Raw genomic sequence first — 25827 nt, 5'->3', positions numbered from 1 at the left:
ATCAAGGATTTAAAGAAAGGGTATGAGGTTGTAGCAACAGGTACATATGACAGAGGCTTATACAAGCTTGATGCTCGGCCTTATTATCAAAAGGTATTGGCTGTAGCAAATACTTCCCACGCTGATTTATGGCATGCCAGGTTTGGACATGTCTATCACAGGGCATTGTCCTACTTGTACAACAATAATATGACTCAGGGAATGCCAAAATTACAGCAACCAGAAAATGAAGTGTGTGAGGGGTGTGCACTTGGCAAATTGCATCGCTTGCCATTTAGTAAACAAGGCAAGAATTGGGTCAAGGCAACCAAAGTCAGCTCAGAAACTTTCTTTGGAGTGGGCTTGATGGCACAGTAGATGTCTTACCCAGGGTGGCTTGGGAGACCCTCATCCTCCCTACATAGGAAGGGGGTCTCAATATTATTGATCCAGATTTACAGTGCAGAGCTTTACTTTGCAAGATGGTGGTGCGGGGACTTATGCCAGGGCAGGAACCGTGGAAGGACTTTTTTATGAGCAGCATACAGAGGTGCACACCTTCTTCAGGAGGAGACTGGATGAGCAATGTTATGTGGATCTTCACCATAGCACACCTCAGATCACCTTCGTCCCCTCTCATGGTTGCCATTCTGAAAGCTTGGGCTAGTTTCAAAAGCACTCTTCGGAGGATTCCTCCTTCCTCTCGGGAAGAGATTGAAAGGCAACCCATCATGTGGAATGACAGTATTTTAGATGATCAGACCACTGGGTGCCTCACTCTACATGCCGTGGTCCAGGTGGGAGAGGGGACCTGCATCATCTATGGGGTCTTGGGAAGCTTTCCGCAAGCTTCCAGAGGAGACCAAATCAAGGTTGACAGGACATCTAAGAGGGAGTGCAGGGAGGATCTTGCAGATTGAGGCAGCCCTTTCAGAGGTTTGGGTAGACACAGATGATATGCCACTCACTTGCTTCACTTGGGCAGGTACTTTTACGAGAGGCGGTGTTCCGCTTCAGGTTTTGGCCTTTCGAGATGCACAGGAGGATGCTTTAGTTTTTAGTGTCCAGGATGGTGGCAGAATGCTCAGGTCCATAGAGGACATCTTGCTTGAGTCTCCTTTTCAGCCTATCAGGGTTGTAGGTCTTTTGGTGCAGGGATCAGATTTAGAGTGGTTCCTAGACCCAGAACCCCGGCTACTCTCCACCAGTTCTTGGAGGCTCTGGCTCGATGGGGGAGTTCCCATCAGGTATTTGCAATGGGACCTCGGAGAGTGGGAGTGGATTGAGGAAGGGCATCGAGAGAAGAGCATCCCCTTTTTTCGTTACACGGTCAGTAATGCCAGGAGATATCAGCTCAGTAGTAGAGGTTGGAGACCTTCTAGAGTTCCTCATTGGGAGACATTTGATATCACTGTGGATCTGCAGAGGTGCTTCTGGAGGAGACTCTGGAAATCCCACAGGAATAGAAAGATCACTATCTTCTTTTGGCTTTCTATCCATGGTGGGATTGCAGTGAACCTTTGGAGGTCCAGGTTCGGAGCCGACCCTACTTGCCCTCGATGCCTCTCTGCTTCGGAGACTATTCAGCATTGCTTATGGGATTGCAGACAGGCGAGGATGATTTGGATGGGGGTAGCCAGGATTTTCAATCACTTTGTCCACTCCCCATTTTTTATGACATGGGGCTCACTGGCTTGGCTTTCTCTTACAGGGCCTCAGGTATTCTATGAGAGATTTGACTCCTCTCGGGCCATTTCGGTTCGACGTTATCGGAATGAGTCCTGTTCATTGGATGTGGTACCACACCTTCCTTTTACAGCTGTACATGCCTTTGTGGATACTTCTTGGGAGATTCTAGCGAGCATAGCATCCTGGCATATCTGGAGAGCCAAATGCACAGAGGCTTTGGAGGGTACTCAGGTTCATCCCTCGCACACATTGGCTAGTATTTGGACAGACACCGTACATACTCTGATGGCCGTATGGACGGGTATGCAGGGAGACTCCCGTGCAGCCTCAGCTAGGAGGGCTTCTTTCTTCAGGGAATGGAAGGATTCTCCTTTCTTCTCTGAGACTACTACAGGGTTGAGGTGGCACTTTCAGCCTCAGCCTTGGTTGTTTTCCACCTCACTTTGAGGGGGTTTTTATTTATCCTCATGATTTCATGATGTATTCCGCTTTGAGCTTGCTCTCGCGGGTTTTTTCTCTTACTTTGGGGGGAAAAAGAAAAAGCAGGGGATTCAGGCTTTATAATCCCGCTACCAAGAAGGCAATAATCAGCAGAGATTTTCTCTTTGCTGAGAATGAGTGCATGCAGCCCGCTAGTGCAAACTTGTCACCATACGATGACATCTCTTTGGACATCATCCAGGTTGAGGATGATGAGACGGAGTCTCTTGATGCTTCCCCTTCTACTTCTCATAGTTCAGATGGCTTGCCACATGTTGAGGATGGCTCTCCCTCAAATGTTTCAGATTTGTAGCCAATTAATGAGAATAGACAACCTCATGTTTGGAGGCATTATCAACGTCATGAGGCCACTAAAGAGTTTGATGCAGCCCCGAGTGGTACAATAGAGTATCTATTCCACGTTGGGCAAGGTTGACCATTCAAGATGCTAAGGGTCAGCCTACTTTGGGGAAAACCAGGGCCAGCACTCAGAAAAATCAGAAAAAGGTCAATTTTGCTTTGATGACCTCAGTGATGGAAGCTGAAAAAGCCTCAGAGCTTCAAGGATGCTCATCATAATCCGGCATGGCAGAAAGCTATGGAAGCTGAGATTAAATCCATTGAGAAGAATGCCACATGGGACTTGGTTAATGCGCCCATTGGAAAAAATGTGGTTGGCACGAAATGGATTTATAAGGTGAAATACCATTCAGATGGCACAGTTGAGAAATACAAAGCCCGTTTGGTTGCCAAGAGGTATGCACAAGATGAGTGGATAGATTATGAGGAAACTTTTGCTCCAGTGGCCAAGATGACCACCATTCGTTCTGTCATCTCTCTTGCTACATTTTATGGTTGGTCAGTGTACCAGATGGATGTCAAGACCGCTTTCCTCAATGGAGATCTTAAAGAGGAGGTCTATGTACATCAGCCCAAGGTTTTGAGGTGAAGGGACAAGAGCACAAGGTATGCAAGCTCAAGAAGGCTCTATACGGGCTGAAGCAAGCACCTCGTGCATGGTATCAGAAGATACATCAGTTTTTGCTGTCGCAGGGCTTCATCAACACTCATACAAAGCCAAATCTGTATGTTTTGCAGCAAAAATCAGAATTGGTCATGTTGGTACTATATGTGGATGACATCATACTCACTGGCAGTGATTTACAGCAAATTACAGCAGTGCAGTCCGCTTTATGTCAACTTAGACATGATAGATTTGGGCCTATTGCACTATTGTCTTGGCATTGAGTTTTGGCAGACCCATGATGGGATTTCTATGTCACAGACAGTATTCGAAGAGGTTGTTGCAGAAATTTAAAATGGAGAACTGTAAGCCTGTGGCTACTCAGGGACTCAAGCTGAGTAAGCATGATACTGCTGAAAAGTTTGATGGCACTTTATACAGGCAGTTGGTTGGCAGTTTGATATATCTATGCTCCACACGGCCTGATATTTCCTACGCCACAGAGCTTTTGAGCTAGTTCATGCATTGTCCCAACTCTGGAAATCCCACAGGAATAGAAAGATCACTCTCTTCTTTTGGCTCTCTATCCATGGTGGGATTGCAATGAACCTTTGGAGATCCAAGTTCGGAGCCAACCCTACTTGCCCTCGTTGCCTCTATGCTTCGGAGACTATTCAGCGTTGTTTATGGGATTGCAGACAGGCGATGATGATTTGGATGGGGGTAGCCAGGATTTTCAGTCACTTTACCCACTCCCCATTCTTTATGACATGGGGCTCAGTGGCTTGGCTTTCTCTTACAGGGCCTCAGGTATTCTATGAGAGACTGGACTCCTCTTGGACCATTTTGGTTCGACGTCATCAGATTGAGTCCTGTTCGTTGGATGTGGTACCACACCTTCCTTTTACAGATGTACATGCCTCTGTGGATACTTCTTGGGAGATTTTAGCAAGCATAGCATCCTGGCATATCTAGAGAGCCAGATGCATAGAGGCTATGGAGGGTACTCAGGTTCATCCTTCGCACACTTTGGCTAGTATATGGACAGACACCCTACATACTTTGATGGCCGTATGGATGAGTATGCAGGGAGAGTCCTGTGCAGCCTTAGCTAGGAGGACTTCTTTCTTCAGGGAATGGAAGGATTCTCCTTTCTTCTCTGAGACTCCTACAGGATTGAGGTGGCACTTTCAGCCTCAGCCTTGGTTGTTTTCCACCTCACTTTGAGGGGGTTTTATTTATCCTCATGATTTCATGATGTATTCCGCTTTGAGCTTGCTCTCGCGGGTTTTTTCTCTTACTTAATAGAAGTCTCCTTTTTGAAAAAAAAAAAACCATGGTTATGATCTTCGACACATCTCAGGCGGAAGCACATCAAGATTGACATGGCACTAGTTGAGATTGTTGTGTCCTATACATACTTCTGGGCTCAATCTTCACGGAGATACCATCTGTGCACACCTGGTTGAGCAGAGGGTATGCCACAATTGCCATCCATAGCAAACCATTGGTCCCATACCACGTCTCACAAGCAAAGTTTGAGACTGCCCTCTACGGTTAATGCATCCTTCTAGGTGGCCATGTAACTTCACAAAGTCAAGGACTTTCACACAACTAGATCGGGACTACTACCGTGCACGGCCCCAACCTCATCTATCGCACTAGAGGCAGAGCGTGATCAGAGAGATTGTATGCTCAGATACACATATGGTTTCCAATCTTGGGACTCCATATGGATAGATTGCCACCTTTTCCATATAGCCATGAGGCCTCCTCCATTATGATCATCTATCACGAGTTGAATTAGGTCATTAGAGAGGATACTTTTACAGCTCCACACATATAGAACCATATATATCCTTTCTTTAGTCTTTGGCTTGGGGAGATAGACTACTACGAGTTTTGATACCACGAAAGAAGACGAGAGGCTTGCTTAACTGTGATGCCCTCTCACGAATGCACATATAGGATGAATTGCTCTGCAAATGGAATGCCAATCACTTGCTACAATGGATGCACCAAACTGAAAATTCAGCAACTAATTTCAAACACATAATGAACCTCACATATAGCGAACCCTAGCTGAGGATGTGAAGAGATGAGACGAGAAGCTTCCTAGTGGTGGATTCTCAGAGAAGCCAAGGTTTCAGCCAGGGTGCCCACTTAAAATGCATCAAACACTTGCATTTGATTGGATGCCCTAGAGTGAGTGACCTGGTAAGTGCATGCCTATGTGACACCTAGCAAGGCAACATGAGATAGATGAATTGATTGGTTCCATGATTCCTAATGCTTTTAGTCAGGGTCTTCAGGTTTTCCCTTGTATACAATCTCTTCTTCAGATGATCCCTTGTTCTCGGTCTTTAGATCATCCCTTGTACTCGGTCTCTTCTAGTCTCCCTGTACAAGAGGTCTTCAGGTTTTCCAAATCCCCTATTAGCATCTACTGTCATGCAAAGCCTTTGGGTACCTCAATCTTCTGCTCGAGAAATAACTGCTTCATTCTTGTGTACTCCATCCACGACTTGGGAATTGTCTGCCCCTCAGACACCTTGTTTGGAGTGAAATTGAAGACATCTAGTAGCTAGCTAGGAACGGAATGGAAATGTGGAAAGCATAATGAAAAGCAAAATGGAAAGGAAAATGAAAGAACAAGTGCTAGGCAATGATATCCATAATACTCACATGTAGATAGCTTAATGTTGACTGATGTCCAAAGACTCAAGACAAGTACAACACTATATAGTGTGATACTAGACTCTAGAAAGCCATAGTGTATATGGGATAACTCCCAATATGACACGTGGCATGTCTAGGACTCACTAGACTATAAAACACCCCCTAGACACCTAGTACACTCATTTTTTTTTTTTTTTTTCATGAAAAAGACTTCTATTAAGTAAGAACAAAAACCCGCGAGAGCAAGCTCAAAGCGGAATACATCATGAAATCATGAGGATAATAAAAAACCCCCTCAGAGTGAGGTGGAAAGAAACCAAGGCTGAGGCTGAAAGTGCCATCTCAACCCTGTAGTAGATTCAGAGAAGAAAGGAGAATCCTTCCATTCCCTGAAGAAAGAAGCCCTCCTAGCTGAGGCTGCACGGGAGTCCCCCTGCATACCCGTCCATACGGCCATCAGAGTGTGTATGATGTCTGTCCAGATACTAGCCAATGTGTGCGAGGGATGAACCTGAGTACCCTCCATAGCCTCTGTGCATCTGGATCTCCAGATATGCCAGGCTGCTATGCTCGCTATAATCTCCCAAGAAGTATCCACAGAGGCATGTACAGCTGTAAAAGGACGGTGTGGAACCACATCCAACGAGCAGAGCTCAACCCGATGACGTCGAACCGAAATGGCCCGGGAGGAGTCAAGTCCCTCATAGAAAACCTGAGGTCCTGTAAGAGAAAGCCAAGCCACCGAGCCCCAAGTCATAAAGAGTGGGGAATGGGCAAAGTGACTGAAGATCCTGGCTATCCCCATCCAAATCAATCTCGCCTGTCTGCAATCCCATAAGCAATGCTGAATAGACTCCGAAGCAGAAAGGCAACGAGGGCAAGTAGGGTCGGCTCCGAATCTGGACCTCCAAAGGTTCACTGCAATCCCTCCATGAATAGAAAGCCAAAAGAAGATAGTGATCTTTCTATTCCTGTGGGATTTCCAGAGCCTCCTCCAGAAGTACCTCTGCTGATCCGCAATAATACCAAAAGTCTCCCAATGAGGAACTCTGGAGGGTCTCCAGCCTCTACTACTGAGCTGAAATCTCCTGGCATTACTGACCGTGTAACGAAAGAAGGGGATGGTCTTCTCTCGATGCCCTGCGTCAATCCACTCCCACTCTCCGGGGTCCCACTGTAAATACCTGATGGGAACTCCTCCATAGAGCCAAAGTCTCCAAGACCCGGTGGAGAGTAACTGGGGGTCAGGGTCTAAGAACCACTCTGAATCTGATCCCTGCATCAAAAGGCCTACGACCCTGATAGGCTGAAAAGCAGACTCAAGCAATATATCATCTGAAGATCTGAGCAATCGGCCACCATCCTGGACACTGAAAACCAAAGCATCCTCCTGTGCATCTCGAAAGGCTAAGACCTGAAGTGGAACCCCGCCTCTCGAGAAAGTACCTGCCCAAGTGGAGGTAGTGAGAGGCATATCATCTGTGTCTATCCAAGCCTCTGGAAGGGCTGTCTCAATCTGCAAGATCCTCCCTGCACTCCCTCTGAGATGTCCTGTCAACCTTGACTTGGTTTCCTCTGGAAGCCTACGGAAGGCTTTCCAAGATCCTAAAGAAGAAGGAGGTCCCCTCTCCCACCTGGCCCACTGCATGTAGAGTGAGGCACCCAGTGGTCTACCACGATCATCTAAAATACTGTCGTTCCACATGATGGGCTGCCTATCAATCTCTTCCCGGGAGGAAGGAGGAATCCTCCGAAGAGAGCTTCTGAAACTAGCCCAAGCTTTCAGAATGGCAACCATGAGAGGGGAAGAAGGTGATCTGAGGTGTGCTGAGGTGAAGATCCATCTAACACTGCTCATCCAGTCTCCTCCTGAGGAAGGTGTGCACCTCTGTATGCTGCTGATAAGAAAGTCCTTCCACGGTTCCTGTCCTGGCATAAGTCCTCGCACCACTATCTTGCAAAGTAAGGCTCTGCACTGTAAATCTGGATCAATAATATTGAGACCCCCATCCTGTGTAGGGAGGATGAGGGTCTCCCAAGCCACTCTGGCTAAGGCATCTGCTGTGCCATCAAGCCCACTCCAGAGAAAGTTCCTGATCGGTCTTCTGAGCTGAATGATGCAGTCCCTAGAACAGCACCAACATGAACAAATAAACCAGGCCGTGGCCAAGAGGACCTGGTTGACCACCACAACTCTAGAGGCAAGATCCAGCTTGGCTGAGCTCCAAAAGAGAAGCTTCCTTCTGATGCTCTCCAACACGGGAGCAAACTGCTGCGTCGTAGAAATACCCAAGCCGACCTGGCAGCCCAAATACCTGATAGGCACACCCCTCTGAACCCAAGTGAACCCTATGTCAAGTCCCCAAACTGGAGTGTCCTCATCACTGATCCAAAAGCCATTGGATTTATGCCAATTTATCTGCGCCCCTGCCGCCAAGCAAAATAAATCCAAAGCTGTCCTGAAAGAAGTCAATGTCTGTGGAGAGGCATCCAAATAAATCGCTGTGTCATCAGCCAACTCACTGTCAAGCAGCTCCTCTTCTCTTCTGATAGGAAGTCTCAGCCCAAAGATGTCAGCTTGAGATCTAACATAGATGCTCATAGCTTCGGCCACGAATAAAAAAAGGAAAGGAGCAAGGGGGCATCCCTGACGGACTGATCTCGAAATCTGAAATCTCTCACCCCTTACCCCACCAATAAGTACCTGGCTATGGGCTGATCTGTACAAAGAGGAAACACCTCTGATCCAAACGTCAGTGAATCCAAAGCGTAGAAGGGTGCCCTCCAAAAAACTCCAATCTACTCTGTCATAAGCTTTTTCAAAATCCAACAGTAGAATGGCAAGATTCTGGCCACTCTGCATGGCCCACTCTGAAGCTTCCCAGAAAGAAAAAATGTTATCAAAAATACTTCTGCCATGCACAAATCCCGTCTGAGTGTCGTGGATAAGATCAGGGAGAAGTGGCTGCAATCGGAGGCTGATAGCCTTGGCCAGAATCTTGTAACAAGTCCCCAGAAGTGTGATAGGCCTCCACTGGGACAATAAATTTCTGCTACCTCCTTTTGGGATAAGGTGGATGAGGCCCTCTGTAAGCGATTCAGGCATCTCGCCAGAGTCCCAAATGGCCTGCATGGCTGAAGTAATATAGTCTCCAATCATATCCCAAAATGCAATGAAAAAAGACGGGGTGAGACCATCTAAACCTGGGCACTTGCCCTTGTGAAGGGCTGAAAGTGCAGTCCTGAACTCTGTGTTGGTGAAAGGTGCGTTAAGTAGAACATGCATATCCGGATTCACCAACACTGGGATACTCTGCCAAATAGCCTGTCTAGCATCCTCTATATCGTGTGTCTCAGGATCAGCAGTAAGGAGGGTGGCATAGAAATCTGAAGCTATGCGTAAGACGTCATCTGGCTCTGTCTGTAAAACCCCATGTGAGTCAATAAGCTGAGATACACTCTCTCTACTATGTCTAGGGCCAAGAGTAGAGAAAAAGTGTTTATTGACTCTACCACCCATCTGAATCCAGAAGGACTCCCGTGCATGAAAGGCATACTCTGCTCTCTGATCAAGCAATAACTGCAGATGAGCCCTCGCTGCAGCAAGGCGCTCCTGAATCCAAGCATCTGAAGGCCGTTTCTGCTCTTCCCTCTGCATTTTTGACTCACTTTGGCTTCATATTCTAACACCCCCCATGAAGGCAAGGTGAGAGACTACTGGAATGGAAGCAACAACAGAACATGACAATGACGGTCATCAGAAGTGTGCATGCCGGTCTAGAACTAGACATGGTTCCCACACTATCTCAGAGGCAAGTGAGCATGGCTCAGAGGCTAGTGAGCATAACATAGAAATCTCATCTAGCATGGCTCAGAGGCTCATCATGCATGGATGCATGACCAACTCAGAGGTCTAGGAGACCAATGTACCAACATCCTAGAACTCTCAAGCCAGGTCTGATAAACAAATAGACCTATCAAAGCCAATACATATGGCTCCCACAGAAATCTCCTTATAGAAGTCATCATTAAGGTATCACAATGCCAAACACACTGTGTGGAAGTTGACATGGACATCTAGAGTACACAATATGAAGAAGACCGCCCCATTATTGGGAATGCATGGAGCTTTACCATTACAATGGCAGCATGTAGCAAAACACCTCTCCCCATTGGTAAAGCTGTTCCACCTTTTCTCTTGGATTCATGATGTGGAGCCTTTGTGTAGCTCAAATTTCCACTTGTAGAATGCTCCATTAAGTTCTTGTGGTAGTGAAATCTTGTGCTCTGTCGCCACTTGCGAGGTGACCGCCCCTCAAACTCCTCGTGGTGGGAAGAGAAATTTCCTCTAGAAATCATGCCCTTTGCAATTTAGTGCGGATCTTTATGTGTAGCTCAAATTTCCACTTGTAGAATGCTCCATTAACTTCTTGTGGCAGTGAAATCTTGTGCTCTATCGCCACTTGCAAGGTGACCGCCCCTCAAACTCCTCGTGGTGGGAAGAGAAATTTCCTCTAGAAATCATGCCCTTTGCAATTTAGTGCGGATCTTTATTATCCTCCACATGCCATTTTGGCTTAAAATCCAATGACAGCTTCTCTGTCCCTTTCCTAAGGTACCTCCATGACATCATGAGGATACCTTTGTCATACCATTGAAAGTTTATGTTTGCACCATTGAAGGTACGTCTGTAACGTTTGAGTACCTCTGTGCTCTATCCTCCGGTGTTTCCCCTGCCCCTCTGCCTTGGTACTAAGCATTCATCAATCCAAGAAATGAGTTTTGTGTCCTTAAAAAAGAGAGGAAATAAATGAATAAGCAAATATAAATGTAGAAATGTATTTATGTATGCATTTATAATGGAATTTTAGCTCTTGTAAAATCATGCCAAACACTTTGGACCTAACTTGAGTTGTCCTTTCAATGCTTCAAATACTAGTTGTGTATACACAAAATGAATCCCAGAATTTACTGTAAAAGATTATTAGTACGACAGTGTTGTGTACCGAATTAGCTTTTTGGCGACTAATTGCAGAGATTGAAGTTCTGAATATTTTGTGTGCTGCCCCTGATTTTTTTCCCGACTTGGCTGGAATTTTTTGGAAAAAGTATCCAGATTATATCCCGGATCTCTTTGCTGGAATCCCAATAGTTCTGACAGGCAATTTTCATGGGGTGTTTCCACGTGAAATAAAAGTCAGTGGCATGTTAAGTAATGGGGATGCTTGGGAGCAGACATTGCAAACACGGCAAGCAATGGATGTTGACCTTGCTAAAGTATGATTTCTTGCAACCGTTGGTTATCATAATATGATTTGATGATCTCTTTGTATTTCAGATATTCTCAGTTTTATTAACTATTGTTCCATGATGGTCTTCATTGACTGAAACACATGCACATTGCACCAAATTTTAGAATTTCTATGAATGTTTGTGTGAGGATAGTCGGACATTTAATGCCATGTTCATGTTGTCCAAACTTTGTTTTCTTCATGAAATCTACCTCTATGAAAATTGTCATAGAAATTGTAATACTTTTCAGGCGGGAAATACAATTTTAAACAGGGAGAGAAGCTGTACACTGTACCAAGTGTCTTCTTAAATGAAACACGAGTTTCTTTATGTAGATTTGTTCCACATGCCAAAGGAAGTTCTAATGATCAGGTCAATGAAAGATTGTAAATCAGACTCTTCAAGGCACAAGAGCTCTTATGCTCATGCTCACCCTCCCCCTCCCCCTCACCCTCACCCTCACCCTCACCAAGGCAGTCTGCTACGGATTGACATTCGCTGTTGCTTGAGCATAGATGCTGCTGCTTCTTGTATGTTTTTGCCTTCTCCTGTTTTTCCTCCTCCAACTCTTTCTTAAGGAAAGGGAGGCCATGAGGGCCTTTGCAATTGGTCCAAAAGTGACGCCTTGCTTGTTGACCTGCACGTTCTCAGCTTTAGGGGGCATATCTTGGAGTCACTCAAGTCTAGTAATCTATGGTAGGTTCTTACCTATATTGCGTTGGATGCTTGACACGCTTTATAGCCATAACTCCAAAGAATCTTGGATGAAACTTTAGGAAAAGAGGTCAACTTGCCCCATGTAGAGCCCTTGTCTATGGAAAACTTATTGTTGATAATGTGTAGGGCATATCAAACATCACTGATATCCCCTGGCCCACCAGATCCATTGTCTCTACTACGTCACGCCTGAAAGAGGCCATCAAAATACTGAGCTAGATCCAATAATTACAAAGGCCTTTCAAGCATAACTCTTGACTCATGGTTGGGCAACATATGCTGAGATCCAGCCAATGTCTTTACCCAGGTCTTTTGCAAAGGCTGTTCACATTTTGGATCACTGCCACCATTATTCTGATTCATGAAGCAAGAGACCCCATGGTCGATGGTGACAGTTAGACCATTCTTGATGGACATACTGTATGAATTTGCATGAGCGATGCACATCAATGAGCACATTGAGTAGTAGGTATAGAGCGACTAGCAAAGCATATTTTAGACAAGATCATTCCACTTTGGATCACATTCAGAGCTGTCATCGAGGAGACAGGACATTCGAAAACAGGAAGCATATTCCTGCTAGTTTACTAGTGACTCACCATTGACTCGTCTCATCTCACCACTTCAGACTCTTGACATTCAAATGATATTATTTGGATAGTTAGCACCCTACACGAGGATCATAGGCACAAGACAAATTGCGCAGGGCATGTCTGAGGAGTAAGTAGCACCATTGGGATGCCCTATACCCCCTATCCTCTTTGGACTCTACATTGATGACTTGGTTTCTTTGGTAGACACTTTGGGAGAACAGGGGTCGCCACTAGTATAGACTCTTGTCCCTATCTTGCTGCATAGAGTTTGGTCTCCTAGTGTGATATGTGCCTCAGTGCGCTGGCGAGTCAGCCGTGTCTCTGACTCTGGCTCGGGTCCCCAAGAGCATCGTTTCTGTGAGTCGTGCTGGTCGATACTGTTTGGCTGGAAAAACTCAGTGATCATGCTTTGTGGAGTTTGGATGTGTGTCATGATTCTCCCTGCGTGCTCTGAGCAACCACTCCCTGTGTCGTATGGTCATGAATGAAGGCTGCTAGGCATCTCTGGCATGAGAACCTAAAGCCTCTCAACTTGAGTCCACTCCATCTATGATAGATCAGGCCACTAACATGGGCGCCCTACATACCTACAAGTCGAACAAAGAGAGTCGAAGAGGAGAGACTTGGTTTGAGGGCTTGAAAGTGAGAGTCAAAGCATTGTCACTCTTGAGTCTAGTCAGCGCAGCGTACCCCCCTTGCTCAATCGACCCTGTAGCGCTAGGTAAAGATCAGGCCGGAGAACAGGACCCTCAGATAGGTGTGGGATGAAACTACCTCCACTCGTAACCTATCCAAGGTAAAATGCTCTCTGTGCATGGCTCTGCAAGGCGTGTTAAAGATCATGACCTTAGTTTTACCAAGGTTGACCTTCAAGTCATGTGTCTGATAGAAAGTATGTAGTGCGTCTAGGTGTCGTTGGAGTCCCTCAGCTAAGGAAGACAACATGACCACATCATTTGCATATAGAAATATCTGAAGCAAGGATGCGGCTAGAAAGCAACTAGTCCCCCCTAGGGTCCCGATAAAGGTCTCCATCTCATCTATGTAGAGACCGAGCAAGGTTGGTGACAAAGGACAACCTTGTTTGACCCCAATGGTGCTCATGATCTCCTCTGTCCACCCTGCACCAGTCTGAACCTTCCCTACGACTCTCTCATAAAGTGCCATGATTACCCAAATGTTCTCCTGATCGTATCCCAACTCCTGTATGCGTCTGATGAGTCGCGCTCTCGGCACCGAGAGAAAAGAAAGAAGAAAGGAAGAAAGAAAATCTATTGAAGTCTTTGGAAGACCAAAAAGGGTCTATGAGACTAAAAGAAGCTGATACAATGAACTGATGGGTGGAGCCGCTAAATGGGCATCAACAACCAGAATTCATATATAATCAGGAAAGTCCATAGTCTTGCCCATAAAGGCGTCGGTATATAAAAGCAAAAGACTCTCTGGGTGTAATCCGGTAAGAGTGTCAACTGTAGGAGTGGGCTGTTGGTGTGTGAGGGTCTATGATAGCGTGCTGGCGGCTACTGGCATATATAGCCAGCTGAGGTCTTCTGGCTGTAGCCCTACAGGTAGTCCACTGTACTTCTCCCCCTGCCATGTGGGAAACAAGTGAGCCCATGATGGCCATCTCCAGAGACCGCTATATATGATCAAGTCATGGATAGCGCCCAACTCAAGTAGATGCCTCCCATATGCTGTCACTGGTGCATCTGCATCGGCTGTCTGCCTCATGATCCCAAGCTCTGCTACATCCATCTCTGGTACTATGAGGGAATCCTCATCGAAATCTAGCAGGCCAACCTATCTGTTCCCAGTATGTGCATTGAAGTCACCAAGGAGGAGAGTGTCCCCCTGTCTAGAAAGCTCTGTGATGTCATCATGAAGAGTCTCATATGGGCTGTGCCCGTCAGTGGTGACTTCTCGTGCATAAGATGATGTGTCTGAGGAAAGCAACACACTGCATTGAAAATTGGGTGTGTATTTAGTAGCTGAACTTGCACCTACATATGTCGTGCGTGCTCCTCTCTTCGGATCACAGATATGAGTGGTCTCAGATGTGCTCTGAAAAGGACAGCCACACCCCCCGATCCCCGTATCCCATTGTCTCCTCTCATCTCCTTCATGTGGGCTGATTCCTAGATATATCTCATCACTGTCGGCAACCCTCTTTCTGGCCTTTCATGGGTCTCGGTGTAGAAGATCGTGTCTCTATCGGTATATGTTTCAAACCCCTAGGATCGGACCAAAGGGTACCATTGCAATTCCATACTGCTACTTTCAGCCCCCTTTGTGCACCCACCCCATTGGTCCGACACCGTCATAATTTCCCATCCTCTTTCTCCCCTCTGTCTTTTCTTTCTCTAATGATCACTTTGCCATCTCTATAGGCAGCCCACTTTCCTGCCTCTCTTGCTGCCATCACTCATACCATTCCCTCCCTCCTATGTTCCTGATGTAGGAGAGTGAGGTCGTCATTCAAGTATATCTTTGTCCCTTTCAAAGTTGCCCTCATAGTCATAAGGGTAGATCTATCCATGGCAGTTCGGAATTTCAGCACTAGAGGTCTTGTTGGTGTCTCCACCTTGCCTACCCTCCGAGCTGTCTCATACGTGAGATTGACGCCCATCTTAGTGAACAAAACTTGGGCATCTGCCATTGGAGTATCCCCCACTGTCAAGCCTCTCACTAGCACATTCAATGCTTTGCTGGCCCTTATTTTCTCTTCCACCCAAGTTTCTGAAATGAACTCCTTAGGGACTGTTGCTCCCTTTTTAACCACTACTGTCCGTTCAAGAATCTCTTCTTTCCTTTCACTGAGCTGTTGTGTACTTTCAGCATGTTTGCCATTCATTGGGGCCTGCATTGCAGCCATCTCTCTCTTGAGATTTGCATTTTCTCCTCTAAGTTCCTCCATGGCTTTGCAGCACCCTTCTGAGGTCACTTGCATGTCCCTCATTTACTGTAGTTCAGTCCCTAGTGCATGTGCCTTGTCTCGGAGGCTGGTTCTTTCGGTTTCCCATCCTACTTTCTCTTTTCCCCATTTGTCACACTTTGCCTTTTCTTTCCTCCATTCCTCCCGTATTTTCCCTCCTTGCTCTTGTTCATTGAGTGCCTTGTCTACAGGACCCTTCTCAGCCCCATTAAAGCCACATTTGTGGCCTCCAAACTGTTGGTCCTCTCAATTAGTGCAAGGCATATTTTGTTGATACATCGTTTGTTGTTTTGTGAGCTGTACCTGTTGACGTGAGGACTATCCAAAGCTTGTTTGCCCCATATGTCTTCTACAAAACCTCGTGTGGGCATTGTGTTTGGCACCTCTTCTGACCTACAAGATATGTGACATTTTTTTAACTGCCCTGGGTGACCTTCGAGTACGTTGGTAATCCTTCTTTGTCCTCCTGACTTTCTAGTGTTGCATTTCCGTGTATTTGCTGCTGAAACTCTCCTTTCTGCGAGCTGCTGCTCCTCCCCGCTCCCTTGCAGCACCTTCTCCCTCAGCCTGTCCCTCCCTCTCTCCCTTGCCCTCAGCCCCTCCCTCCCTTCTCCTCCTCCCCTTCAGCCCGCTCCCTCTCCTTTCCTCTCAGCCTGCTCCTCCGCCCCCTCCCTGCCTGCTCCCCTGCCCCCTCCCTGCCTCTCCGCCCCCTCCCTGCCTCTCAGCCCACCCCTTGCTCCCCCGCCCCCTCCCTGCCTCTCCGCCCCTCCCTGCCTGCTCCCCCGCCCCCTCCCTGCCTCTCCGCACCCTCTCTGCCTCTCAGCCCGCCCCCTCCTCTCCCTCTCCTCCCCCTTCCCTTCGCCCCCCGCTCCCTCTCCTCCCCCTCTCAGCCTGCTCCTCCGCCCCCTCCCTGCCTCTCAGCCCGCCCCTTCCTCTCCCTCTCCTCTCCTCCCTCTCAGCCTGCACCGCCCCCTCCCTGCCCCTCCCTGCCCCTCCCTCCCCTTCCTCTCCCTCTCCTCTCCCTTTCAGCCCGCCCCCTCCCTGCCCCTCAGCCCGCCCCCTTCCTGCCTCTCCTTCCCCTCCCTTTCCTCTCCCTAGCCTGCCCCCTCCCTCCCTCTCAGCCTGCCCCCTCCCCTTCAGCCTCTCAGCCTCTCCCCTTTACCCCTCCCCTCCTTGCCCCTTCCCCCCGCTCCCTCCTCACCTCCTTTCCCTGTTTTCTACCCCCCTATCTCCCGCAGCTTTTTTTTTTTGGATTGGAAGCAGCCTTCAAATTGTACAAGTCGGCCTCCTCACCTCGATTGGCGATAAATACTCCGTCAGCCAATCCTACTCCACCTCCACCGGCCGCGAAAACTATTACCTTTTCTAAAGACGAGTTGCAGCAGCTCAAGAAGGATGTAGAGATTGAATGCTCTACCACGTTGCTAGCACGCATCTTCGGGTCTCACCCCTCCAGATCCCAAGCCAGAGACTTGATGCTTGCGGCTCTCCCCCCAGACCTCACTCCATGATTGTTAGATGTTCGTCTTCTGGGATGAGGTTTTTTCCAGGTTGTTTTTGACACTCCAGAGGCTGCGACCACTGTGCTCAAGGCTGAGTTTTTACACCTGGGACACAGGAAGATCTTCTTTGAAGCCTTTCATATTGGTTTCGACCCAGTGGAGGCAGATAAGGAAATCTTCTCGCTCTTCATCAGATTCCCCGGGCTTCCCCAGGTTTACCATCGACTTCCTTCTGTTATTGGGGAGCATTTTGGCGCAGTTGCTTAGATCCCACCCCTCCCTGGGTTGCCATTGACTGCAGCAGAGGCAACCAAGGCTGATGGGGTACCTAGAGTTAGGGTCCTCTGTAAGGATCCTAACCTCAAGATGGATCATGTTATGAGATCCAGCACCCGGATGGTTCTTTTTTTCGCCAGAGAGTAGAGATTTCAGGCAGACAGGACCAGTGCAGGATATGCAGGACCATTGGACACTTTGCCAGGGATTACCCCAGGAAGAAGAAAAGGCCCAAGAAGCCTTCTGGTACAGCTACCGCCCCATGGCCTCGACAGGGGGGACAGAGGGGTGGTATAGGTCCAGCACTTGCTCCTCGGCCTCGACAGAGGGGTGGTACAAGTCCAACACCTGCTCCTCGACCTTCGCATGGCGGTCCTTCTCAGGATGGTGGTGGTATAGGTCCAACATCTACTCCTCGGCCTCGACAGGGGGGTGGTACAGGTCCATCACCTGCTCCTCGACCCCCACCTACCTCAGGGGCACGCGACACTCTCCAGTGGGTTCCGGCACGTGTGCAGATCCCTCCTTCAGTTCACGAGGGTACATTAGTGGACTCTGCTTCACCTCGAGCTGCCCCTCCAGTCTCACCTCGCATAGTCCGAGAAACTGAAGCTTCGACCTCCTCCCCGGTTGCAGCTTCTTCCCTAGATCCAGCGGTGCCAGACGCTCTTCTTGAGGCAGTAGAGGTCTCCGCGGCTGGGCAGACACAGGATAGAGAGCAGTCCTCACTTCCTCCCTTGGATAGGGGGAAGGGGATGGTTTACACTATTGATCCTCTTCCCTCAGAAGGGATCCTTCGCACTCCGGTGTCTGGCTTGCTTCACAGGAACTCATTTTCAGCCCTGGCAGATGGTTCAGATTTCCCAGAGGAGGAGTTTGTGCCTGCTACTTTTGGGGAGTCAGTGATTGGGTTTTCTATTAACAGGGCTTCTTCTTCAGGTGGTAGGGTTCTTTCCCTTGTTGATTTTCTGCCACTTGGTTCCATCCCTCCCTCCTCGCGAGCAGGAGGTATTCCCCTGTTGAGGGGTTTGTTTCCGCCACTAGGTTGGGTAAGGTGTTCCACTCTACATCCTCCCATCGATGACGATTATTAGTTGGAACATACAGGGCCTAGGTGGCGTCCCACATCACCGCCGTAGACAGCTGATCCGGGATCAGCTTCATCCAGGTGTCACTGGGGGTTCCATTGATATCTTATTTATTCAAGAGTACAAGCTGGATTCTAGAGATTGTGCCAAGTCAGGCAAGTTGCTTTCTGGCCATACTTTTTGGTCGCCTGCCTTGGGCACCAGGGGAGGAACTTCTATTTCAATTTCGCAGTCGGTTGTCCCCTTAGTTGTTGGACACGGAGTCATTATTCCCTCTAGAGCTCAGTGGATTATTCTTTTGATTGGAGGGCGTAAGGTTGGTTTCCTTAACTTGTATGCCTCCAACATTAGAGGGGAACGTGTCCTTATGTGAAAGACTTTACTCTACAGGGCCCCCATTGTGGATTCATGGGTGATTGGAGGTGACTTTAACATGGTCGAGTTACCGAAAGACAAAAAAGGGAGTAGAGAAGGCGGACTTCACTCTTTGGAGAGAGCAGCTTGGGATGCCTTCCTTTTTCACTTCTGTGGCAGAGATACTTGGTGGGATGATGCCTTTCTTATTCAGCCACAATCCCTCCTATTCTCTTGGTCGAACAGGAGGCAGCAGATGCCTATTCATGCATGCATTGACAGATTCTATGTAGATGAGTGGGCACTAGACAGAGGTGGATCGGTATGCCTTGCTGCTGGGGTTTCCACTTCAGACCACTTCCTGTTGTGCTCGCTATCTCAGAGCCTCACTTGAGAGGCCGGTCTGCCAGCATCGGGATTCCAGATGCCTTATACACAGAGGAGGACCTTACAGAGGCAGCCCTGCAGATATGGGTTTCTCATGTCCAGGGTGGGCAGCCAAATCCATCACATGTAGCCGCTGCCCTTTCTGGTATTAGCGACTTCTACCGCTCAGTTGCTTGTACCAGGAGAGGAGATATTCTCAGACGTGAGATTGGTGTTCGCTAGCAGTTGGCAGCAATGCAGAGGGAAGAGCAGAAACGGCCTTCAGATGCTTGGATTCAGGAGCACCTTGCTGCAGCAAGGGCTCATCGACAGATATTGCTTGATCAGAGATCAGAGAGCAGAGTATGCCTTTCATGTAAAGATAGTGGAAGAGAGGGAAGGAGTCTCACTTGAGGCTTTCTCACAAGCACAATGGGGGAATACACACAAAGGTGGAGGCTGAAAACAGTTTTCCTCTTCTTAGTTGTGAAAGCCAAAAGAACTCTAGTACAAAGAAATAGAAGAACCCTATATGTGGGTCTCAAACCAAACTCAACTAACTAAGGTGGCATACTAACTGAGCCACGAACTAGTGTAAATAAGGATAGCTGTCATCCAGCTATTATTCGTGGGCGGTGTACCAACCGCATCTGTAGCTAACAAGTCGGTGACATAAATGCACAACGGTCACCCTGGCATATCGCGAGTGGAGCTCGATATCTCAACACTCCCCCTCGAGCTCAATCCCAATTCCTTCACACCAAGCAGGTCTCTGAACTTGCGCAGCTTCTCTGCGCCCAATGCCTTCGTGAATATGTCAGCTACCTGATCCTCTGTGCTGACATAAACTAGATCAATAAGACCTAGTAAAACCTTCTCCCGCACATAGTGATAATGCACCTCAATGTGCTTTGTTCTAGCATGATAGACTGGGTTATTTGCCAAGTGTATACTGCTCATGTTGTCACAATAAATGACAACTGGCCCATCTATAGACTGATGCATATCATAGAGTAGCTTATGCAACCAAGCTACCTCACATGCAGCCATTGCTGCACCCCTGTACTCAGCCTCTGTGCTCGACAAGGAAACTGTAGGCTGTTTCTTGCTGCTCCAAGTGACTGCAGCACTCCCAAAAGAGAACACATATCCACTGGTAGATCGTCTATCAGAAATACTACCAGCCCAATCAGCATCAGTGTATCCATGCCACTGTATCTGAACCCCAGCCTCATAAAATAGTCCATACTGCAATGTGGACTTCACATACCTGAGTATGCGTCTAGCCGCATCCAATGCGATTTCCTTGGAGCCTGCATAAACTGACTTACCAACCCAACAGCATAGCTCAAATCTGGCCTGGTAATAGTCATGTAAATTAAACTTCCTACTATGCGTCTGTACATAGTAGGGTCTTCCAGAAGCTCACCTGCATCTGCGCTCAGCTTCACATTCTGCTCCAAAGGAACTGAAATAGGCTTACAGCCTGTCATCCCATATTTGGACAGCATGTCCAGTCCATACTGCCTCTGCAAGAGCTGTATCCCACTTGGTGATCTAATCACCTCAATGCCCAAGAAATAACGCAGATCTCCCAAATCCTTCATCTCAAACTTCTGCCTCAATAGCATTTTCACATGAAGGATATCTTCATCACTATCACCTGTGATGATCAAATCATCAACATAAATGACAAGCAACATAATCCCTTTCTCTGTTTTTCTCACATAGAGTGAGAAATCTGCCTTGGAAATCTGAAAGCCAATGGTGACAAGATACTGTCCTATCTTGTCAGACCATGCTCTAGGTGCTTGCTTCATCTACCTTCTCTTTTCCTTTTCGTGATACCTGCGTACCACTATTTGCATTGCTTTGAGGAGATTCTCCTGATCTCAATCTACCTGTCCATGGCGAAGTATGTGAACCACTGCTAGAGGACACTGCAGGTCCACTGATATTTTGTGATTGCTGCTGTGAATTTTGTGCAGCATTACCATTTTGTGCATCTACATCAATCATCACATTTACTGATTTATACCAGCTGCTCATCTCATCAAAAACAACATCTCTGCTCACCGTGAACTTACGTGTAGAAGGGTTATAGCATCTATACCCTTTCTGCTGCAGAGAATAACCAATAAAGACACACTTCTCAGCCTTTGAATCCAACTTGAACCTCAACTCATCTGGCACATGAACATAGGCAATGCAACCAAAAATTTTCAAATGAGAAATGTCTGGTTTCCTACCAGTATACATCTCCTCTGGCGTCATGCCATGTATTTTTTTGCCGAAAAAACAGTGCTAATTATATTACTTCGAGAGCAAGATACAAAAGGTCAGCTTGTAGCTGACGGGCTGCGTTCACAAATCGGACACAGCTCTAAAAGGTAACAAAAAAGTAAATCTCTCTCTCACGGAGGGATAAGGCGAGTGTGAATGAACAGCCATCGGGGTGGTGAGTAGCGCCACCGAAGGCCCTGCGAAGAAGAGGCCCTGTGTGTCCCAAGCCCGGAGGAAGCGTCTCCGCTTCTCCTGACCGGCCCAGGAATCTCCCTGAATCTGGTCCCACTGGCCTCTGAGGGTATGAATAATCTCGCTCCAAATATCAGTCATGATCTGGGCAGTCGATAAGGAGGTGCCACCAAGGATCTGCGCGCAACGCGAGGTCCAAATGTGCCACCCTGCGATGCTACTAATAATCTCCCAGACTGGCTGCCTCTCCTGAACTCCTGTATCAGCCTCTGCTAGGTGCTGCGGGATACCCTCGAGCGGCCCCCACGTCCCCTGTGTGATAAGGAAAGTGGGGTCCTGCTGGCATGCCTCGAATAAGTGATGAAGACCAGGTGCGGTGCTGCACCAACAGAACGCGCCCCAAGTGATCAAACCTAGCTCCGGTGCTGCGCAAGTAAGAATCCCGAAAGTCCACCTCCACACTTCTTGGGCGCGAGTGCAGCTCCACAGGCAGTGTTTTGGTGACTCCTCATCCTCATGGCAGATCTGACAGCGTCCGTCCTGGCCTATCTGCCGCAACCAGCTTCCCACTGGAAGACCTTTGTGGGCAAGAAGCCACAAGAAGTAGGAGATCTTCCGCGGCCACCAGCTCTCCCACAAGGCCTTCCAGAAGGCCTGCAAAAAGAACCTGAAAATACCCTGTGCATACCAGCTGGGCCGCTGGGTGGGGGGGCGGCTCTGCATCCTCCCAAGAACTCGCCTGCCCAAAGTCGTGCTGTAGGCAAAGAAGGAGGTCGGCCCCTGTCCTGTCACAATCTCTGGCCATCTCCACTCTCCTGGGTCCCAATCAAGCTCTGACAAGGCCCGCCCCTCCCAGAGCCAGAGTCGCCAAAGCTGCATCTGATCCTGCTCAATGCTAGGATCGGTACGCCAGACCTTCCCCAAAAGCATGCCATGTATTGCTGCAGTGGGAGTCCTGTTCATTATATAAACTGCTGTAGCAACTGCTTCAGCCCAATAATAATCTGGTAGATCTTTTTCATTTAGCATGGCCCGAGATACCTCTCCAATATGCCTGTTTTTCCTTTCTGCAATTCCATTTTGCTGTGGGGTATGACTGCATGAATATTGCTGCTTTATGCCATGCTCCTGCAGGAACCTTGCAAACTCATTTGAGAGGTACTCTCCCCCTCCATCTGACCTTAGGCATTTTATTTGCAGGCCTGTTTCTTTTTCAACCATAGCTTTAAAAGCTTTGAAGTGCCCAAACACTTCACTTTTCTTTTTCATAAAATACACCCAAAGTTTTCTGCTGAAGTCATCAATAAATGTGACAAAATAGTGACAGCCTCCAATAGATGCAGCTTTAGTAGTCCACACATCAGAGTGGATTAATTCCAATGGCTTTTTACTCTCTTGAACATGCTTAGGAAATGGTTTCCTTGCCTGTTTTCCAAATTGACAGGCTTCACACACCTTATGCATTTCTGCAACCTTGAATTTAGGCAATCCTGTAACAATATTTTGGGCCTGCATTGATTTAAGTCGTTGTACATTAACATGACCAATGCGTTTATGCCAGATATCAATATCTGCAACTACACCGGTCCCATGTGCAAACATTGCTGCACTCAATTCAGGCATGTCCGCATCCAGCGTAAACATCCTGCCTTTCTTCTTTCCTTTTGCTATCAAGCGACCATTATTTTTCATATCCTCAACAAAACATCCATGAGGATTGAATCTGACCTGCAAGCCCTGCTCAACCATTTGACCAACAGAAACCAGGTTCTTGGTGATGTTCGGGACATGAAATACATCAGACAAGTATTTCTTTTTTCCATCCTGCATAGACAAAGGAATTTTACCAATCTGCACAATAGGATGTGCAGTATCATCACCAGTCTCCACAAATCCTGGTTTTTTCATTTTCCTTGCATCCTGCATCCATTCAGCATGACCTGTCATATGGTTTGATGCACCTGAGTCAACATACCACACATCATTGCTTTCTTCTGCACTTGTCACAGAATTTGTCATATGCTATACCATAAACAAATGTTCATTTCTGTCATCACCCTGTCTACTAGAGGATGCATAATTGCCTTGCTGCAATTTTCCATTCATAATGTCATTCTGCTTTTTGTAGCAGTCTTTAGCCATATGCCCCATTTTACCACAGTAGTAGCATTCAACATTGCTGTTTGCATTTTGGCCTCTCTGCCATCCACCACGACCTCTTTGGCTCCCCCTGCCTCTAGAGTTACCACGTCCTCCTGCATAGGACTGGTTTTCTTGAGTTTGCTGCATATTCTGATTTCTACCACGGCCTCCAGATCGACCTCCTCTACCTCTGCCTCTACCCCTTCCAGCATTTGAGTAGAAGACAGTTTCTTTTGAGGTTCCTCCTGAAGAAGATGCACCACCATTTCTCTGCTCTTCAGAAATTAGAAGAGCAATCAACTCCTGAAAATCAAAAAAATTTTCACGGACGGCAATGGATGTCCGGAACTGTGCATAATCCTTTCCTAGACCATTCAAGGTCACAGAAACTAAATCGTCATCATCCACTAGCGACCCAATGGAAGCAAGTGCATCCGCAATTTTCTTCACCTTCATGTGGTAGTCATTGATGCTCATATTTTCTCTTTGCACACATTGTGCAGCTTCTGCTTGAGCTGCATTTTCTTGGCCTCCGTATTTGTGTTGTACATTTTAGCCAAAGTATCCCATGCCACCTTTGGCGTACTTGCATCCTAAATATGCACAATCATTGAATCTGAAATACTGATAGACAGCCAGTACATAACTTTTCTGGCTCTCTCATGCCATCCTTTAAATGCCTGCATTTCCTGTTGATTGGGAACATTAGGAAGTACTGGTTCTTCTTCATTTCCTGTAATGAACTCCCAGTAGCCTTTTCCCATAAGGAAATTCGTCATTCTAAACTTCCATGCTTGGAAGTTGTTCTTGTCAAGCTTTTCAGTGACAATCTGTAAAAGAGAATCAGACGCCATTACAGAACTCTGCAAAATATTCTGTCACTGCAAAAAACACAGCTTCTGCCTCACAAGGGCAAATCTGCAAACCTGACGAAAGTGGTTTTTGACCACACAGTCACTTCCTAGTGACGATTTTGCATCAACAGGCAATAAGGATGATTCTGCAACTCCCAATATCTCTGCGCACAGGCATACGATGCAATTTCTGCGGCAACTTTTCACCGACCTGTAGAACAGTGGTCGCACAGCAAAAACAGGGCCTTTTTCTGAGTGCTTGCGAAGAACTTCCGCCTCCAAAACGGGCCCCGAAATGACCTCGAATCAAAAAAATAAAGTCACCGAGGGCTCTGATACCATGTAAAGATAGTGGAAGAGAGGGAAGGAGTCTCACTTGAGGCTTTCTCACAAGCACAATGGGGGAATACACACAAAGGTGGAGGCTGAAAACAGTTTTCCTCTTCTTAGTTGTGAAAGCCAAAAGAACTCTAGTACAAAGAAATAGAAGAACCCTATATGTGGGTCTCAAACCAAACTCAACTAACTAAGGTGGCATACTAACTGAGCCACGAACTAGTGTAGATAAGGATAGCTGTCATCCAGCTATTATCCGTGAGCAGTGTACCTAGTTGTGAAAGCCAAAAGAACTCTAGTACAAAGAAATAGAAGAACCCTATATGTGGGTCTCAAACCAAACTCAACTAACTAAGGTGGCATACTAACTGAGCCACGAACTAGTGTAGATAAGGATAGCTGTCATCCAGCTATTATTCGTGGGTGGTGTACCAACCGCATCTGTAGCTAACAAGTTGGTGACATAAATGCACAACGGTCACCCTGGCATATCGCGAGTGGAGCTCGATATCTCAACATTTCATGCACGGGAGTCCTTCTGGATTCAGATGGGTGGTAGAGTCAATAAACACTTTTTCTCTACTCTTGGCCCTAGACATAGTAGAGAGAGTGTATCCCAGCTTATTGACTCACATGGGGTTTTACAGATAGAGCCTGATGATGTCTTACGCATAGCTTTAGATTTCTATGCCACCCTTCTTACTGCTGATCCTGAGATACATGATAGAGAGGATGCTAGACAGGCTATTTGGCAGAGCATCCCTGTGTTGGTGAATCCGGGTATGCATGTTCTACTCGATGTACCTTTCACCAACACAGAGTTCAGGACTGCACTTTCAGCCCTTCACAAGGGCACGTGCCCAAGTTCGGATAGCCTCACCCCGTCTTTTTTCATTGCATTTTGGGATATGATTGGAGACTATATTACTTCAGCCCTGCAGGCCACTATGGACTCTGGCGAGATGCCTAGGTCGCTTACAGAGGGTCTCATCCACCTTATCCCAAAAGGAGGTTGCAGAAATTTAGTGTCCCAGTGGAGTCCTATCACACTTCTGGGGACTTGTTACAAGATTCTGGCCAAGGCTATCAGCCTCCGATTGCAGCCCCTT

The 25827-nt window shown here is 47.3% G+C and overlaps 1 protein-coding gene across 3 annotated transcripts in view; it reads left to right on the top strand.

The window, feature by feature from the left end:
* The window catches only part of LOC147900451 (uncharacterized), a 304188-nt gene that overhangs the window by 189354 nt on the left and 89007 nt on the right, over positions 1–25827 (top strand). For 2 of the 3 annotated variants that reach the window (XM_087377091.1, XM_087377088.1), the window contains one exon: positions 10901–11068. The exons of the other annotated variant lie outside the window; for it this stretch is intronic. In XM_087377091.1, the coding sequence (XP_087233217.1) occupies positions 10901–11068 (168 nt within the window). The remainder of the gene's footprint in view (positions 1–10900; positions 11069–25827) is intronic. 3 annotated transcript variants of the gene reach the window in all.

This window comes from Dipteris shenzhenensis, chromosome 7 (assembly GCF_047967505.1).
Source record: "Dipteris shenzhenensis isolate YYH24624 ecotype China chromosome 7, Dip_SZ_1.0, whole genome shotgun sequence".
Lineage (NCBI taxonomy): Eukaryota > Viridiplantae > Streptophyta > Polypodiopsida > Gleicheniales > Dipteridaceae > Dipteris > Dipteris shenzhenensis.
The sequence above is the reverse complement of the archived record's forward strand: the minus strand, read 5'-3'. Positions and strand labels throughout refer to the sequence as shown.